Source organism: Nycticebus coucang, chromosome 14 (genome assembly GCF_027406575.1).
Source record: "Nycticebus coucang isolate mNycCou1 chromosome 14, mNycCou1.pri, whole genome shotgun sequence".
Taxonomy (NCBI): domain Eukaryota; kingdom Metazoa; phylum Chordata; class Mammalia; order Primates; family Lorisidae; genus Nycticebus; species Nycticebus coucang.
In genome coordinates, this window is record NC_069793.1 from 54,893,268 (window position 1) to 54,913,803 (window position 20,536).

A 20,536-nucleotide genomic window follows, 5' to 3' on the forward strand; every position below is an offset into this window, starting at 1 on the left:
ACCTTGGATAATCCATCAATTTAGCCCCCTTCCAAAAGTAAACAGAAAATACTGGTAAATTTGACTACATAAAAATGTTTAAATTTCCCTTTAAAAAGAAAGATACCACAAATAAAAAAAAGGGTAGCAGCTCTAATATTCAAATCACTCTTAGCAATTAATAAAAAAAAGTTTAACACAGGCTCGGCGCCCATCCCTCAGTGGTTAGGTGCCAGCCACATACACCATGGCAGACGGGTTCAAACCCGACCCAGGCCTGCTAAATAACAATGACAACAACAAAAAATAGCCAAGGGCGGTGCCTGTGGCTCAAGGAGTAGGGCGCCAGTCCCATATGCCGGAGGTGGTGGGTTCAAACCCAGCCCCGGCCAAAAACCGCAAAAAAAAAAAAAAAAAATAGCCAAGTAATCCCAGCTACTTGGGAGGCTGAGGCAAGAGAATCACTTAAGCACAAGAGTTTGAGGTTGCTGTGAGCTGTGATGCCCCAGCACTCTGCCAAGGATGACATAATGAGACTTGGTCTCAAAAAAAAAAAAAAAAAAGTTTAATACAGAAACTAGACAATGGACATAAATAGAATATTCACAAAAGAAACTTAATGACTAATAGATATAGGATATCTTCCAAGTTCAGGATGGGATTCCTGGAACCTTTAGAGTACAGCCAAGGCATAAACTTCTGTGTAATATACTACATTTGGTATTAATTTATCTTATTCTTTCTCTACTAAGAACTCTTTTTAAATGTGGTTTGTTATTGTTAACACGTTTTACAACAACAGTTCCAAACTGTATATAGTCTACAAAGCTTGCCTTGTAAATGGGTTTCTCATCTCACATGTAATTTCATATTTTACAATGTCCTATAACTAAAGATTAAATTCCATCCTTTACTTCAAAATACATAAATATGGGGAAAGTTGCTTAATCTAAATAGTAAACAAAAGAATGCAAATTAATAGAGCTATTGCTTTTTGCCTGGTGTTTGAGCAGATACCACATAAAAAGCAGCAAAGACTGCCAATACCGAACACCAGGGAAGGGACTCGACCTCTGTGCCACTAACGTTTTAGGCTGCACAATTATTTGTTTGGGGAGCAGGACAGGTATCCTATGCAGTGTAAGATGTCAGCAGCATCCCTGACTGAAAACATTAAACTACCTCAAATACCTGTGAATATAATAATGGTTAAATAAAACATGATGTAGCACACAATGAAATAGTTTACAGCCATTATAAAAGACGGCGTCTGTATCCATAGGCAGTAATATAGAAAGATGACCCTAACAGGATGCTTATTACAAAATATATGAACTACAACCCTGTTTATATAAAATATATATATATAAATATATATATATCTGTGCATATGCACATGTCTGTACACAGGTGTTTATATATATATATATATATATATGGGGGAGATATATATATATAAGGGGGGAGATACTAGGAAAGCTATTCACTGAAAAGTTAATTACATCTGCCCTTGGTTGAATTTCAAGTTTTACTTTGGCTGTACATTTTAATGTATTATTTGAATACTCTATGCATTATCTTTGTAATCAGAAAAAAGTGAACCTTTTATATTCTTGGAAAATTCTTTTTTTTTGGCCAGGGCTGGGTTTGAACCTGCCACCTCTGGCATATGGGGCCGGGGCCCTGCTCCTTTGAGCCACAGGCGCCGCCTTATTCTTGGAAAATTCTTAAAAAAAAATTAAATAGGGGGGCGGTGCTCCCTTTATCTACCGAGGGCAATAAAGTGAAACTCTGTCTCTACCAAAAAAAAAAAATTAAATAAGGCTGAGAGTTTGCTATGGTCTGAGTGTGTCCCCCAAATTTCATGTGTTGAAACTTCACCACCAATGTCATAGAATTAAGAGATGGGACCTTTACGAGGTGATTGAGTCCTAAGGACAAAGCCCTCCTGCAGGGAAGGCTTATAAAAGAGGTTGAAGGGACCACCCAACTCCTTTGCCCTTCTGCCATGGAATGATATAGCAACAAGGTGTCATCTTGGAAGCAGATGCTTTGATCTTGGACTTTCTAGACTCAAGAAATGTTGAGAAATAAACCTCTAATCTTTATAATAGCAGCGAGAACAAAGAGGGTTCCTTCTACAAAGCACCCATAAAATTACAAAATGTGAAAAGATCAGTTTAGGACTACAAAGTTGATAAAATTAACTCATGTGAACCACAAAGAAGTGTACTTTCCATGTCCTTTGAAGCAGCCACACTCATGAGCAAAAAAGTTCCCCAATCTGAGACCACCTCCTTAGATCCCAGCCCCCCCCCACTGAAATATAGCACAAACAAATGTCTTTAAGAAGATTAAATCATTTGTGAGAAGATTTAACACCAGTAAGCTTCTCTTTCTCATGACTGTAAATTCCTTAAAGAGAGGGTCTATATTTTATCCCTGTGTATTTTAAACCTAGTAAAGTACCTGATGAGAGAACTGTTCAACAAATGGTTTCTTTTTTAAAAAAACAAACGTTTTCGGGTGGCGCCTGTGGCTCAGTCGGTAAGGCGCCGGCCCCATATACTGAGGGTGGTGGGTTCAAACCCAGCCCCGGCTGAAGTGCAACCAAAAAAAAAAAAAAAAATAGCCGGGCATTGTGGCAGGCGCCTGTAGTCCCAGCTACTCGGGAGGCTGAGGCAAGAGAATTGCTTAAGCCCAGGAGTTGGAGGTTGCTATGAGCTGTGTGAGGCCACGGCACTCTACGGAGGGCCATAAAGTGAGACTCTGTCTTAAAAAAAAAAAAAAAAAAAGTTTTCTAAATCAGTCCCATTTAAAATTTTCCAAGAATATTTTTCTTTTATATTATTTTGCACCTCTACCATCTTTATCTAGAACTGGGTCTTTGAATTTATCTTACTATACTACTATGTTTCTGGGAAGAATTTTTAATTGAAACCTAATTCAAATCACTTGCAGAGTAAAAAAAAACAATGCCTCTGTTAGTTATCAACACCACCAGTCAAGCACAACTGCAGCTAGCCTAAGACCTAGTAAAGGATAGTCTAGTTCCTTAAAATTCAAGTACGACTTCTGAAGAAAGAAAACAGTAAGAATTAACAAGCCTGTGTGAGAAAGGACTCTATGATATCAAGGCAAGAGAGAAATTAGGTAGTTCAATTAGAACTTCCCCAAGAAAAAAATCTGAAGTCACAGTGCACACTCAAGGTGATGAAAAAGATCACAAATCTTGGGTGGCGCCTGTGGCTCAAGGAGTAGGGTGCCGGTCCCATGTGCTGGAGGTGGTGGGTTCAAACCCAGCCCCGGCCAAAAACCACAAAAAAAAAAAAAAAGAAATAAAGAAAGAAAAAAATCACAAATCTGAAGTTCTTCTGCTGCTCTATCTTCTGACTACTCTGGCCTGTCACAGTCCCTATAATATGACTTCTATCCCTATCAATCTCCTGAAATCCTTTCTGCGAAAGGATCCCATGGCAGACACAGATATGCACCTCTCAGGTGCCCCCTCAAGAAGGTCACTGGGGCCCAGCTGTAAGGACTGTGGTTAACTGACAGCTTCCAGCTCCCTCCAGGGTTCACCTCCGCCAAAGGGTTCAGTGCTAGGATTGCTTCACCTAGCAATGTGGGAGTCCCCTAACAGGCAATCTTTGCTCCAGAGGTCCTGCTTTTTCCACATCCGTATTATGGTTTGACTGCTCCTGTTCCCAGTCCTACTTCCCTTCCCCCACTCCACAGATGTTTCTCCCCAAAACCCCTTCGCACTCCTAACATTGTCTCAGTATCTGCTTCCTAGAGAACCCAACCTGGGACCCCTACCTTCCGGTCAAGTCAATTTCCCAAAAGGCAGTGTGGATCACCCCTGCCTTTTAGGTGGGTTTTGGTCCCATTACATACCATCTTCTAAGTTCTTCAAAGTTGCCTTCACGAGGTCACATCCCTCACCTTTCATTCTTTCAATATGGACATTTCCCAAGGGCCAATTTCCAGTCATGCGTTCTTCTTTCTCCTTCCTGACAACTTGAAGTCACCTCTATTCTAAAGCTTCTCAGATCTCTTTCTCATCTTAACCTCTCCAATGAACTCTGGTTTACTTTACTAACCAGTACTAGAGATTTCTATTCTAAATCTGCCTCACATTCAAAGGATAGATGGCTCGGGGCCCGTAGCTCAGCGGCTAGGGCACCAACCATGTACGTACACCGGGGTTGGGGGGTTTTAACCCAACCCGGGCCTGCCAAACAACAATGACAACTACAACCAAAAAATAGCCGGGCATTGTGGTAGGCGCCTGTAGTCCCAGCTACTTGGGAGGCTGAGGCAGGAGAATAGCCTAAGCCCAGGAGTTTGAGGTTGCTGTGAGCTGTGATGCTACGGCACTCTACCGAGGACAACATAGCAAGACTCTGTCTTAAAAAAAAATCAAAAGATCCAAAGGACAGCTCATCATCTTTGTCCCCAAAACAGGTTTGGTACCCTGGTTCTGATTTTGGTATCACCATTCCTTTAACAACAAAACTATGGGCTTTCCTCTCATCTCTTTATCTTACAGTTTGTCCTTTTTCTAAATCTACAGTAATTCAGCTCCAGCCAATGCCAATTCCTCTCTCTACTGGATGAGCTGCTCTGTCAGCTTCAGGCTAACCAGAGAGTGTGAGGCGGGGGAAACAAGGTTCTTCACCTTTAGTATCAGGTCCCGCTCTGCCCTCTGAGGCCCTAGCAAAGTGTTGCTGCTGCACAAAAGCCACTGCCTAGGATGTGACCATGGTGAACATATCAAGCTAACCATGTTCAGTTAGAAGGGTAAACCTCAAAGACTCTATCTGCTACCCTACATTTTACATATGAGGAACCTGAAGCCCAACAAAGAGAGGCGACTTCCCAGGCCCACACAAGTAAAGGGGTACAGATAGGAAGGTCTCCTGACTCCCTAACCAGTGTTCTCTCTCCTGATACTCCCTCCAAGGGATTTATTTTCCAAATCTTTCATCATAGTATGCTTATAGAGGAATTTCATGCATCCTTTTCAATTTAGCGACAAATGTCTCCTTTAGAAAGCGTTCTCTGGGGCGGTGCCTCTGGCTCAGTGAGTAGGGCGCCGGCCCCATATGCCGAGGGTGGCGGGTTCAAACCCAGCCCCGGCCAAACTGCAACAAAAAACTAGCCGGGCGTTGTGGCGCACGCCTGTAGTCCCAGCTGCTCCGGAGGCTGAGGAAAGAGAATCGCGTAAGCCCAAGAGTTAGAGGTTGCTGTGAGCGGTGTGACGCCACGGCACTCTACCCGAGGGCGGTACAGTGAGACTCTGTCTCTACAAAAAAAAAAAAGAAAGCGTTCTCTGACCTAACCCCTCCAATCCTCGCCCCAGGCTTAGGTTAGTAGGTTCTCCTGCTCTTACTTCCCAGTTCTGCCCACTTTCCTCTGAATTGCCGGTTTGCTCATCTGTATCATTCACAAGATTTAAACTCTGTAAGAGTATGAAGTCCCACAGCCACCACGCCTTTCCCACACTCACCAACTTACCCAGTTTCACAGAAGCTCCCTACTGGCCTCCCCAATCTCCAGCCTCTCATCTTTAATCATCACATTCACATCACCAGAATAATTTAAAAATTTGCCTCTATCATACTCACATCACCAGAATAATTTAAAATTTTGCCTGCCCATCAACAAATACATTATTAACCATCTTCTGTGTAAGAACAAAGACATCTAAATTGTAGTCCCATCTCTCTTTAAATCCTAATTTCCCACTATGACTCAAAACATTCTACTCCACCCTTAGTATTTCCTTTCTGTTCACAAATACTCCAAGTTTAGGCTCTTGCTCTTATTTACAATTCTGCCACCATACTTGTGACCTTCCTGTGACTGTGCTAGACAAGATCTGCCCCGTTCTCTCCAGAAACAGCTTCAGTTCTACCTCCTCCATGAACCTCTCCTTGCCTGCAACTGTCTGTATTTTTTTTCCCTCTATTTCCTTTGAACTTCTACAGCAGTTCTGCCCCATAGAAACCACATATGGAATTTAGAATTTTTTAAACCACATTCAAAAATAAATATCCTTTTGAAACCCACATTTAAAAAGTAAAAGAAAAGTAGAATTAATTTTAATGATCTATCCAAAATGTTATCATTTAAACAGGCAATCAATATTAAAAACCATTACTAAGTGGACATCTTACATGTTTTGGTATTAACTCTGGAAATCCAGTGTATACTTTATACTTACAGTACATTTATTTCAATTCAGACTCACCACTTTTCAAGTGCTCAACAGCCAAACGTGGCTCATGGCTGACACTGGATGCACAGCTCAGAGCACTCATTTTCCACCGTCTCTATTACATATTGTGTTGCTGTAGTCATTTCACATTATTATCTCCTTGACTAAACCATACACTTCTCAAGATAAGAGACAATTTTTGCATATTTTTTTCCTCCCCAGAGTACCTATCAAAAAGGGCTCAGTAGAATGAAACCTTCAAGATCACATAATATTTGACAGATTATTCTTCCGTAACATCAATGTTCGGTAGGAGAAAAGTGGCTAGAAATATTGTGCTGTCACACAATAGGCTGTAATGCCTATTCAAGCATATGCATTGTTGCATGTCTTATCATCCCCATTTAATAATTTTCTTAAAGTACAAAAAGCAAAACAGGTTTCCCAAAGTCACCCAGGTAAAGGACCTAAGAATTCCAATCTAGTCCAATCTAACTGACAGTATGGTGGCATTTCTCAAATCATCATGGAAGATGATCACTGAGATTTGGAGTCAGCTACCCACCAGCAGCTCTTACTCTCTATTTCGGTGTAAAAGCCGTCTGTTCACCCTAGGAAATCACAATTGATGGAGGCATGCTGTCTGGCAAGACAGATACTCCCCCAGCCTCTCACAGCTGTTTATCTGGTAGAATGTAATACCTTTCAACACTGTCCATGGGACCAGAACTTTGACCCTGACTAGCGCCATTTCTAGCTAGTGTGTGCACCATGCCTACGTATACCATTCTTCTCATCAAAGGTGGTCAGATTTGGTGGTTCACACCTGTAATCCCAGAACCTTGGGAGGCCAAGGCAAGAGGATGGCTTGAGACCATAAATTTGAGACCAGCCTGGACAACAGAGTGAGACCCTATCTCTAAAAAGAAAGGGCCAGGCATGGTGGCCCTTTGTAATCCCAGCACTGTGATCCTAGCCCTCTGGGAGGCCAAGGTGGGTAGATTGCCCTGAGCTCACAGGTTCAAGACCAGCCTGAGCAAGAGCGAGACCCCCCCATCTCTAAAAAAATAGCTGGGCGTTGTGGCAGGTGCCTGTAGTCCCAGCTACTTGGGAGGCTGAGGCAAGAGAATCGCTTGAGCCCAAGAATTTGAGGTTGCTGTGAGCTATTACACCACGGCACTCTACGGAGGGTGACAAAATGAGACTCTACTTCCCTCACACTTGTAGTCTCAACAACTCAGAAGCTTAATGAGGGAGGATCCCTGGAGTCCAAGAGTCTGAGGTTATAGTGATCTATGATGGTGCCATTGCACTCCAGCCTTGGTGACAGAACAAGACCCTGACTCTAAAAATAAAAATAAAAGTTGTAGAACATATTACTACTAAAGAAGCAAAAGGTATAGAAACATAGAAGAGCCCTAAGATAAAAAAAAATTATTTTCAAGATTGCAGAAATCTCTCCCTAACCACAAGATCTCTTTATATGAAATTCAACTATATGCAGATTCCCTCCTAAATAGCTTTCCTTTAATTGCTAAGAGCTGTACTTTCAAGTAGACACAGACCTGAGTTAAAAAAGAAAAAAGAGAAGCATGAAGGTGGAAGGAAAAGGAAATAACACAAAAGGTGGAGCAGCATAAAGGGGGGAGATATGGGAAGCGGAGGCAAAGGGCTACCTCAGGCTTATGTTGTGGGAAGGAACAGGGATATGTTTTATTAGAGGGACCCAGGAGGCAAATCGGAGTACTCAAGCGGTTCTGATGTGCTAATTAACATCACTGACAGGACGACTGTTCTGCAAGAGAAGTACCTGTTGAGTGAGGATAAGCTGAGTTAGTGGGGAAAGGTCGCCCAAACCCTCTTCCATCTCTAGCATCGTTATGATGTCCCTTTGGGACTGCAATAACCCCAAAGGAAATAAGGAAAAAGGGGACCAGGAAGGTTAGGAGCTGAGTCACAAGATCAGAAATGCACCAGCTATTAAGATGGGGGCCAAACACACACAAAGTGCCTCATGGTTGGCACATTATTTTCAGAAAACCAAAGTATACTTAGTATATTTCAAATAAATAAATAAATAAATAAAAATTTCTAAGTTATTTCCCTTAAAAGTTTCTAGCAAGTAAAGAACAGAAAAGAGAAATAACCCAGAATTAATTCTCACTAATTTTCTTTTTGAGACAGGATCTTGCTCTGTTACCTAGGCTAGAGTACAGTATGGTGATCACAGATCACTGTAACCTCAAACTCCTAGGCTCAAGTGATCCCCCGCCTCAGTCTCCTGAGGAAGTAAGACTGAAGGCAGCACCACCGTGCCCAGCTAATTTTTGTTTTTTGTAGAGACAGGTCTCACTCTTGCCCAGGCTAGTCTTAAATTCCTATTCTCAAGCCATCCTCCTAGCTTAGCCTCAATTACAGGCAGAAAATCACCATGCCAAGCCCATTATCAGTACTTTAAGATTTTTAAATATCTGATAGTCTCTTATTTAAAGAGCTGTCTTTACTGTCTTATTTTGATGAAATGATGCATTACAAAATGTACAGTCTTTAACAGGTTCACTAATGATCCCCTAACTCCATTTTAAAAATTAGATTTTTTTCATTCCTCAACAGAAACTTTTTTTTTTTTTTTGTAGAGACAAGTGTCTCACTTTATGGCCCTCGGTAGAGTGCCGTGGCCTCACACAGCTCACAGCAACCTCCAACTCCTGGGCTTAAGCTATTCTCTTGCCTGAGCCTCCCAAGTAGCTGGGATTACAGGCGCCCGCCACAACGCCTGGCTATTTTTTTGGTTGCAGTTTGGCCGGGGCTGGGTTTGAACCTGCCACCCTTGGTATATGGGGCCGGTGCCCTTACCGACTGAGCCACAGGCGCCGCCCAACAGAAACAACTTTTATCACAGGAGTTAACAGAAAAATAACACGGAAGGTTAGCAAGGGAATATTAACATGGCCACGTTCACAAGAATTAACCACACCTTTGTATTGTTTCACTAAAAACCCTTTACTGCAATTTGCTTCCTTTATATTTTCCACCAACCACTGGCCTAACTTACTTTCATAACTAAAAAGGTTATATTTTCTTGAGACTAAAAGTCTACATGGGAACAGAATACATGATAATATTTATAAAATTATGCAAAACAATTTCAAAGCAAAGAATTTAAAACATTTGGTTGAAAATCTATCATTGAGAAAATAATAAAGATTCAAACTATCCATGTTGTTCTTCAAAAAAATTTTTTTTCATTTACATCCTCACCAGAGTTGCAAGCTCTTTTACTTCAAAAAAGGTACAAGTAAACCAAAAAAAGCTGTCTTTCCAAAAGCAGCAGGATAAAAATGCACAGCCAATAAGCTTATTTCAAGACATTTCCAACACTGACATGTAATTTACACTGCAACCGTAATTACAAAGTAAATTATAACAGAGGTTACAAAAATATCACTAGATTTTGCTATATTTGAGAGAAAAACACTATAACAATAAAGAGTTGGGACTACAAACTATTCAACCTTTTTGGAAGGAACTATGGAGAATCCTCAAAGAACTCAAATTAGAGTTCTAGACATCTACCCAGAAGAAAAAAATCCTTTTATTATAAGGACATTTGCACTAGACTATTTATCACAGTTCAATTTACAATCACCAAAATGTGGAAACAGCCTAAATGCCCACCAACCCAGGAATGGACTAACAAGCTGTGGTATATTTATAGCTTGGAATATGATTCAGCAACTAAAAAAAATGGAGACTTTACATCTTTTTTATTAACCTGGATGGAGGTGGAATACATTCGTCTTAGTAAAGCATCACAAGAATGGAGGAGCAAGAATCTAATGAGTTCAATTTTAATATGAAGGCAGCAGATGATCTAAAACAAGGTGGAGAGTAGGGGAAGGAGGGAGCAGGGAGAGGAGGGGGGTCATGGTGCGTGGCGCACCTCTTGGGGGTGGGACACAATTATAAGAGGGACTTTACCTAACAAATGCAATCAGTGTAACCTAATTCTTTGTACCCTCAATGAATCCCAAAGAATTAAAAAAAAAAAAAAAAAAGAGTATTCATTTTAAGGTACATTTAATCTCTGAAAGGAACATAAAAAACTAGAAATAATGGTTACCCCCAGGACAGGGAAACTAACATAGGCCAAAGATTAGGATAAACTTAACTTTTCACTTTTGTAAATGTTCCTTTGAATTTCAAGAATTTAATGTTGTATATACATGAACTATTCAGAAAGTTTCTTTTTAATATACATTTGTTTAAATAACCTTCATTTTTTTTCTTCTTGTAAATGCATATGTTGAGCTTCTTTTTTCTTTTCTTTTTTTTTTTTTCTTTTTTTTTGAGACAGAGTCTCAGTTTGTCACCCTCGGTAGAGTGCCGTAGTGTCACGGCTCACAGCAACCTCAAACTCTTGGGCTTAAGTGATTCTCTTTTCTCAGCCTCCCAAGTAGCTGGGACTAAAGGCACCTGCCACAATGAGCAGCTATTTTTTTAAAGATGAGGGTCTCACTCTGGCTCAGGTGGGTCTCAAACTTGTAAACTCAGGCAATCCACCCACCTTGACTTCCCAAGTGCTGGGATTATAGGCATGAGCCACCATGCCCAGCCATGTGCTGAGTTTCTAAGTAACACTAGAGATTCAGCATCTTTCAGTAAGTAAATTATCTCTCTATAATTTAAAGATATCTTTAAATTATCTTGAAATAATTTAAAGATATCTTTAAATTATCTTGAAATAATTTAAAGATAACTCTTAAACATAAACTTTAAACATTGTCTCTACTTTTACTTTAAATAATACACCTATTCCTATTTCCATTACAACTTCTGCAACTTTATACCACAACCTAACAGTAACAATTTGTTTCAGATGGTATATTAATAAGGTTTCCTAGGCTCAGTGCCTATAGCTCACAGGTTAGGGCACTGACCACATACAACAGAGCTGGTGGGTTTGAACCTGGCCTGGGCCTGCTAAAAACAATGACAACTTGAACCAAAAAATAGCCGTTGTGGCAGGTGCCTGTAGTCTCAGTTACTTGGGAGGCTGAGACAAGAGAATCACTTGAACCCAAGAGTTTAAGGTTGCTGTGAGCTGTGACGCCACAGCACTCTACCTAGGACAACATGAGACTCTGTCTCAAAAAATAAATAAATAAATAAAAATAAGGTTTTCTAGAGCACAGAATCCACGCACAAATAAATGTACCTTATTAAAAAAAATACAGTCGGGGCGGTGCCTGTGGCTCAGTGAGTAGGGCGCCAGCCCCATATGCCAAGGGTGGCGGGTTCAAACCCAGCCCCGGCCAAACTGCAACAAAAAAAAAAAATACAGTCAGCCCTCTGTATTTCTGGTTTCCACATCCAAGTATTCAACTAACAGTGGACTGAAAATACAGTACAATCTCTGTTAAGGTGACCACCAGAGGGACTGTAATAAACCAGTCGACATAAGAACTAGGCCAAATGTACTGATAGGTACATGTGGTGCATGTCTGGGCTATGAAAATTACATCATCTTAAGAAGGTAGTCAACGTAAGGAGGTGGTCAACTATGGAGGTTCTACTGTATTCCAAAAATAAAATTGCACCTATACTGAACATGTGCAGACTTTTTTCTTGTCATTCATTATTAAGCAATACAGTATAACAACTATTTACACAGTATTTACATCGCATTAGCTATCATGAGTAACCTAGAGATGTTCATAGGTTACCTATAGAGGTCGTATCATTTTATATCAGACTCTTGAGCACAGATTGCCAAGAAAAAGCCCAGGGAGATCATAGGGAATGTGGGAGGAAGAAGTAGAAAGAATTAAGACAAGGGAAGGAAGAAGTGGTTCTCTTTTGGGGGAGGATGGGGATGGAGGAGAAAAATAGTTTGTGGTTTTTCTACTCAGACAACATTTAAATGTTATATTTATTGTCCTGTCAATGTTTTTCTTTGGATTATGTTTCAAAGTGCATGTAGACAGAGGCAAGGAGCAGTGGCTCACACCTGTAATCCTAGCACTTGGGAGGCTGAGGCAGGCGGATTGCCTGAGACCACAAGTTCAAGACCAGCCTGAGACAAAGCGAGACCTCACCTAGAAAAATAGCTGGATGTTGTGGCAGGCACCTGTATTCCCAGCTACTTGGGAGACAGGGGCAAGAGAAGTGCTGAAGCCCAGGAGTTTGAGGTTGTTGTGAGCTATGACACTATAGCACTTAACCAAGGGTGATAAAGTGAGATTCTGTCTCAAAAAAAAAAAAGTATGTAGACAGACAGTAATTTTTGTTTTACTCAAAAATTTGCTATTGGTTAATAATAAAAATTACATATAAAAATAATCCTTGTATATACTATACTGGAGGCCCTCAAGGCCAATGTTTACCAATTATAGCTGTGACTCAAATACATCTGTCTAAATTGAATACTTAATATCTGTTTCAAAATAATTTTTTTTGAGACAGAGTCTCAAGGGGTCGCCCTGGGTAGGGTGCCGTGGCATCACAGCTCACAGCAACCTCCCACTCTTGGGCTCAAGCTATCCTCTTGCCTCAGTTTTTCTATTTTTAGTAGAGACAGGGTCTCGCTTTTTGCTCAGCTGGTGTCAAACCTGTGAGCTCAAGCTATTCACCTGCCTCAGCCTCCCAGATGGCTAGGATTACAGGCATAAGTCACCATGCCCGGCGTAAAATAAATCTTCTTAAAAGTAAAAAAAATATGTTTATTCCCAAGGCAATACCAATATTCTACACTGTTTACAACTTTTCTTTACATAAGAAATATGTGGGCGGCGCCTGTGGCTCAGTCAGTAAGGCGCCGGCCCCATATACCGAGGGTGGCAGGTTCAAACCCGGCCCCGGCCAAACTGCAACCAAAAAATAGCCGGGCGTTGTGGCGGGCGCCTGTAGTCCCAGCTACTCGGGAGGCTGAGGCAAGAGAATCGCTTAAGCCCAGGAGTTGGAGGTTGCTGTGAGCTGTGTGAGGCCACGGCACTCTACCCAGGGCCATAAAGTGAGACTCTGTCTCTACAAAAAAAAAAAAAAAAAAAAAAGAAACATGTAGTTTATGAGATATGGAAAAGAAGAATCAATCTCGTTACTTTACAAACTCCAAATATGTATACACAGGGTGCCAAAAACAATGTATATGCATATTAATAAAGGAAAAACTTTTTTAGAATTGTAATGCTCAAGTCACATTTGACTTCTGCAATTACAGGAGGGACTCAACATGACTTATATTCATCTTTTGTCATTGGTATATATTGAATGTTACAAGTTTAATACAGGTTTTCTTCTCTTAAAATGTGTATACATTTTTTGGCATCCTCTATATATGTATATATATGAAAATAACATTAATAAATTAACTCTTGAAGACAATAGATGATGATTTCCTTAAAACTCTCTTCTCACTCAGCTCCAGTGTTGTCCCAAAGTGGTTCTTATCTCTGATTCCTGGTCTCTTGCTTCTGGTATTCTTCTTATCACCTATTCCATTCATTACCCCAAGACTGTCAATGGCTCTTTCCTCTCCTTTTTCCAAGCTTACACTACCAGATTCTACACTGATACTCTATCCTTCCCAACATCATCTCCAGCTAAACATTCACCCACAAAAGAGCTCAAAAAAGAAAACAAAACCTCTACACATTCAAAACCATCGTTTCTTCTCTAACCAGTTCCTTCCTCTAACTTTCTCATTTCTATTAAAAATGGCTATTATCCATTTGGTCAACCTCAGTTGAAATTTGAAACATTTGAGTTTGTCTTTTCCTTTCCTCTTCACCCAATCTCAACCATGGGTCAAGGTCTTGACCCACCATTCCCCACCTTGTCCATCTTCACTGCCTCTAGCCTCCATCACCTCTCATTTGGGCTACTACAACAACTTCTATCAATAACTCTTATCTGCCCAATTCACACCAGCCAGCACACATTTCTTTCTTTTTTTTTTTTTTTTTTAATAGAGACAGAGTTTCACTTTATCACCATGGTAGAGTGGCCATGGCATCACACAGCTCATAGCAACCTCCAGCTCCTGGGCTTAGGTGATTCTCTTGCCTCAGCCTCCCGAGTAACTGGGACTACAGGTGCCTGCCACAATGCCCGGCCAATCTGATCATGGCCCATCACCTCTCAGAAAATTTGAGAGGCCTCCTGGCATCTACCTAACCCACCTGGCAATCAAAGCTTTCCCTGCATTAACCCCAATCTATTTCTATAGCTTCACCACCAGCAATAACTCTCTCTCTCACATACACACAGTAGCACACACATGCATATTCTACGCCCTAATCACTGTAAGTCAAACAGAAGTCCCCATAAATGCCTGGTTACTTCCTGTCTCTTGTGGTAGTTCACAGGGTTCTCCATAACTAACAGCAGTCAATAAATATCCATTAAATAAATGAACAGATAGAATGGGTTTGATCCTCTCCCATTCCTACATACAATCACATCCTAGCTTCCTTCAGAGTTCATTTCTTTTTTTTTTTTTTTTCAGAGTTCATTTCAAAAGAGCTTTTTCATGAAGCAATCCCACCTGTAAGAAGTACCCACCTCTTCCTCTAAAATCTGATGGGCCTACATCTTCTGTCACGCTCAGCATCTTCTACCCAATATTTCTGAATTTCTTACCTCTACCATCAGACTTGTTAAGGACAGAATAGTTGAGTAATATAATCTGTATCTGGAAAGAGAGAAAGTGCGCCTTCTCGAATGATTGCTTAATCTTTTTTTTTTTTTGAGACAGAGTCTATGTCGCCCTCAGTGGAGTGTCGTAGCATCACAGCTCACAGCAACCTCAAACTCTTGGGCTTCAGCAATTCTCTTGCCTCAGCCTCTCAAGTAGCTGGGAATACAGGCCCCCACCACAATGCCCAGCTATTTTTTTGTTGTCACTGTCATTGTTGTTTTTAGTAGGCCCAGGCCAGGTTCAAACCTGCCAGCCCCAGTATATGTGGCCAGTGCCCTAATCACTGAGCTACGGACACCAAGCCAATTGCTTAGTCTCTTAATTTTCCTGCCAAAATTTAAACCCAGGCAGGGTGCAGTGGTTCACGCCTGTAATCACAGCACTCTGGTAGGTCACGGCCGGTGGATAACTGAGGAGTTTGAAACCAGCCTGAGCAAGAGCAACACCTTGCCTCTAATAAAAATAGAAAAACTAGCCAGGCGTAATGGCGGGCACCTGTAGGCTGAGGCAGGAAGATGACTTGAGCCTAAGCATTTGAGGGTGCTGTGAGGTGTGATAATCAGGGCACTCTACCTAGAGCGACAAAGTGAGACTCTGTCTCAAAAAAAAAAAAAAAAAAAAAACTGGGGCGGTGCCGTAGCTCAGTGTGTAGGGTGCCGACCACATACACAGAGGCTGGTGGGTTCCAAACCAGCCCAGGCCAACTAAACAATGACAACTGAAACAAAAAAAAAAAATAGCAGAGCACTGTGGCAGGCACCTGTAGTCCCAGCTACTTGGGAGGCTGAGGCATGAGAATCGCTTAAGCCCAAGAGTTTGAAGCTGCTGTGAGCTATGACGCCACAGAACTCTACTGAGGGTGACATAGTGAGACTGTGTCTCAAAAACATAAATAAAAAACAAATAGTAGTAAAAAAAAATTTAAACTCTTTGAAGGCAAGGATTTATATGCACAGAACCTCTGTAAGCTGACTACCCAAGGGACTGTCACAAACTGGTCAATATAAGGAACTAGGCCTACTGTACTGGTACATGCATGTGGCATATGCCTGGTCTGTAAAAATTAGGTCAACTTAAGGAGGTGGTCAATGTAGGGAGAGAGGTCAACTGTAAAGGTTCTACACCATTTCTTTTCCCCATACTTTTTAGAACCATACCCACTATATAAATTTTAGTGAATGAGTCCATTCTCTGTGTCAAAACTTGTGAAGGTAATTCGAAAGGACAAAAATCAAAAATACTTTAGAATACCTCAGTAGCTTTCCAAAGCAGTAAATTTTCACCATCATTTTCTATCTACAGGGTGGATGTAAAGTTTGTATGCAATTTTACATGAACTTTATGTCCACCCTGCATAATTTTTAGTCTGATGTTTATCAATTATATGATATTTCCTCCAAGAAGATATTTATTCGTATGAGCCTAAAAAACTAAAGTTATTATTAAATTAGCATGGTACCCTACACATAGCAGACACACAAAAAGATTACTGCTTAAATGAATTAATCAATCCATCAATAAATTAAGGCAAACACTCTACTCCTAGCCAAAGGGACAAAGAACTTCAGAGTCAAACAACAAAATGGAGAGACCTAAATAAAAATTTTAAATATTTTCAATTTCACCGACACTGGCAAGATGAAGAGAACTGAATCAAACCCAAAGTCTCCTAGATAAAAGAGAGACAAAATACAATGTACACTGTATCAACATTGTATAGGTGAAATCTACAAACTGGGATTTAACACTTTCTGCCAGGCCTGCTATCAAGAATCCTCTGGATGCTTTTCCTACAAGCAACTATAACAATTTTGAATAAAGTGCTACAAAAGTAAAAGAAAAAGGTCTTATTCATGTTACCAACAGAAAGAGAAAAAACATGTACAAACCTTGGCTTGAAAGCCTGAGAATCTTGGTTCTAAATTTAGCCATGGCATATAACTGTGACTGGGGGCAAATCACCAAACATCTCAGAAGCTTCATCTATCACATCTATAAAATTTAGAAGTAATCTAGGAATATCTAAGACAAAAGAATAAACGATTCTCCTCTTAAGATCTTTAAGATAGGCCAGGTGTGGTGGCACAACCCCTGTAATCATAGCACTCTGGAAGACCATGGGGGGAGGATAGCTTAAACTCAGGAGTTTGAGATCAACCAAAGCAAAACAAAACCCTACTCCAGTCTCTATTAAAAATGGAAAAGTGGCTCAGCACCCATAGCTCAGTGGTTTCGGCGTCAACCACATACATCAGGGCTGGTGGGTTCAAGCCCAGCCTGGCCTGCTAAATAACAACAACTGCAATTAAAAAAAAAAAAAAAAATAGCCAGGCATTGTGGTAGGCACCTGTAGTCCCAGCTACTTGGAAGGTTGAGGCAAGAGAATCACTTAAGCCCAAGAGTTTAAGGTTGCTGTGTGCTATGACACTACAGCACTCTACCGACAGCAACACAGTGAGACTCTCTCAAAAAAAAGGAAAAACAGAAAAGTCAACTGGGTGTGGTGGCACATCCCTACAATCTCAGCTGTTGAGGAGGCAAGAGGTTGCTTAGGCCCAGAAGTTTGAGGTTGCTGTGAGCTAGTATGAGGCCATGGCATTCTAGCATGGGCAACAGAGTAATACTCTGTCTCAAAAAAAAGGAAAAAAAGGTCTTTAAAATACAAATGATAGTGAAAGCAAAAAATTTAACATTGTCTGATGAGATTTTCAATGTATGTAAATTAACAAACTAACAATTACAACTTAAGGAGAGTAAAGGAACCTATGTGGTTTCTACCTTTCTCTTAAAGTGGTAAAATATTAACTCTATGTAGACTCTGAAAAGTTAGATACGAATTTTGTAACAATTAGACCCACTAAAACCTACACAAAGAAATGTAGTCAAAAATTCATTATTAAAATGGAATACTAAAATACATTTCAATAATCCAAAGGAAGGAAGAAGGGAGAAACAGAAAAACAAACAGAATCCAAATAAAATCCAAAATGGTAGCCCTAAATCTAGCCATATCAATAATAACATTAAATATAAATGGCCTAAACACACCAACTAAAACACAGATTATCAGAATGGATAAAAAACAAGATCCAGGCTTAGGCGCCTGTAGCTCAAGCAGCTAGGGTGCCAGCCACATACTCCAGAGCTGGTGGATTCAAATTCAACCAGGGACCACCAAACAACTACAACTTTAAAAAGTTGACAACAACTTAAAAAAAAAAAAGCCTGACATTGTGCATTGTGGCGGAGGCCTGTAATCCCAGCTATTTGAGAGGCTGAGGCAAGAAAATCACTTAAGCCCAAGAGTTGGAGGTTGCTGTGAGCGGTGACGCTACAGCACTCTACCCAGGGCGACAGCTTGAGACTCTGTCTCAAAAAAAAAAAAAAAAAAAAAGATCCAACCAGGCACTGTGGCACAGGCCTGTAACCCTAGCACCCTAGGAGGCCAAAGAAGAAGGATCATTTGAGGCCAGGCATTAGAAAGCAGTCTGGGCAAAAAGGCGAATCTGCCTCTACAAAAAATAAAAAAAAAAAAAAGCCAGCACTTGTAGTCCCAGCTACTCAGAAGGCTGAAGCAGGAGGATCACTTGAGGCAGGACTCCCAAGGCTGCAATGAGCTACGATGACACCACTTTGCTGTAGGTAGGACAGAGTGAGACCCTGTCTCAAAAAAAAAAAAGACCTACATGGTATCCATAACAAATACAGTAGTACAGATAAGTTAAAAGTAAAAACAGTAAAAAGCAAACTGCAGTTTTATTCATAATCCCCCCATACTGGAAAAAACACAAATCTTCAAGGGTGAGTGGATAAAACCATGGCACATCTATACAATGGAATATTACTTAGAAATAAAAAAATTATTGGTACACACAAGATGGATGAATTTCTAAGGCATAATGCTCAGTAAAAATAGCCAATTTCAAACTGTTACATACTACACGACTCCATTTCAATGGCATTACAGAAAAGCCAGAACTTTAGCAATTAGAACAGATCATGATTGCCAACAGTTAGGGAGGGCAGCAGAGGTAGCTTTGGGGGACAAAGGAACCCTGGTTGGGGTGGTAGTTATATGAAACTATACGTATGTTAAAATTCACAGAACCATACACCAAGATTAAGTCAATTTTACTTTACGTTAATTTTTAAAAATAAAATAAAAATTAAGTGGATGATCTCTATGAACACTTAGAAACTAAGAGTTTATGATGAGAAAAAACAGGGCAAAGAGAAAAGGGGGAATGCTAAATCCCACTGGTATAAAAGCCACTATCCACAAGAACCTCCTGGTTACTGCACAAAAAACACAAAGCAAACCCAACTTTCAGAAATCGATTCCTAGAAAGGGTTAAGAAAACCAGACATTCAGATCCAAAATGTGTGTTTGAAAATGCCTGTGAATGGCTCTTTTTGTCTGTTCCTGTATTTTATACTTTCAAGAAGTTTTGAATTTCTCCTGGCCGAGTGCTACCTCCCCTGCTCGCGGTTACTCAATTTGCAAGCATCCCTTCATCCGTACCTTACACTCCAGTTAGTGATGGAATCTTTGCCAGTCACAGTAACGACTCTGCAAAAGTAGCTGCCTTTGCAAGGTGCCAGAAAGCTCAGAGCTCCTCACCCGGAACTAAGGTCCCGGCGGGACGCAGCTGGCACTCTCCACTAGTTCCAGACGTGAAAGCGCTCCGCGGTGAGGTTTTCACAAGTCTGAAAGCGTCCTAACCGCCGAAGCCTCCGAGAGGAAGAGGAGGCTGGAGGCCGAGCGCCGTCCGGGGCGTTTCTCCCTCCTCTGAAACGCCCCAGCTCCTCGGGTGCAGCTGGACGTTTTGAGCAGTACCCAGGTGTGGGGATAAGGGCTGCAGAAGGCAAGTCCCTTACTCTCCTACAGGGAAACTCTGGGAGGGTTGTCTAAAGGCTTCCCACGGCTTCCTTAGAGTTCAAAACTTTCTGTGTCCCCGGCACCACCAGGGCACCAAACTCGCCCCTTCCCTACCCCAGCCCAGCCTTCCTCGCTCCACCGCCCGGACCGCGGGAACTAACAAAACACCAAATCCCGGTCTCCGCACCCTCCACCCCAGCAGGCCTCCGGCCCGCCCCTCCCTGCGGTCACCGCCCGCCGGTCCCGCTTCCACCCAGGGGAAGTGGAGAGCGCGCCGGCGAGGGCCGGACCAGGGGCCCGCACAGGGGGCGCCCACCTTGAGCTGAGACTTAGAGACCTTGCCGCTGTGGTCCAGGTCGAGCGCGGTGAAAGCGTGCCAGATGGCCTTGAGCAGCTCGTCCTTCAAACTTCCCATGACGGCGACCCTGCTGCCCCTCCTGCCCTGGCGGCCCGTGAGCGCCTCTGCGGCCCCTCGGCCTCAGCCAACACCACCCGGCGCGCGGTCACCTGACCGCGGCAAGCCCCGCCCCTCAAGGCCCCGCCCACCCGGCGCCTGCCTGGAGCTGCCTGCCGGGAGCAGCCTGCCCGGAGCTGCCCCCCTGGAGCAGACCGCCCGGAGCAGCCCCCTTGGAGTAGCCCGCCCGGAGCTGCCCCCCTTGGAGCAGCCCGCCCGGAGCTGCCCGCCTGGAGCAGCGCGCTCTTTACCTGGGTCGCAGGTCTGCAGGGTTGACCACCCATGCTGGTGGGAATGCTTGGA

General features: G+C 41.9%; 1 protein-coding gene across 1 annotated transcript in view; it reads right to left on the minus strand.

Moving 5' to 3' along the window:
* The window catches only part of SWAP70 (switching B cell complex subunit SWAP70), an 87,307-nt gene extending 67,019 nt beyond the window's left edge, over positions 1-20,288 (minus strand). Inside the window, exon 1 of the mRNA XM_053560084.1 lies at positions 20,096-20,288. Within this exon, the coding sequence (XP_053416059.1) occupies positions 20,096-20,194 (99 nt within the window). The 5' untranslated portion in view covers positions 20,195-20,288. The remainder of the gene's footprint in view (positions 1-20,095) is intronic.
* Between the last annotated feature and the right edge of the window lie 248 nt (positions 20,289-20,536).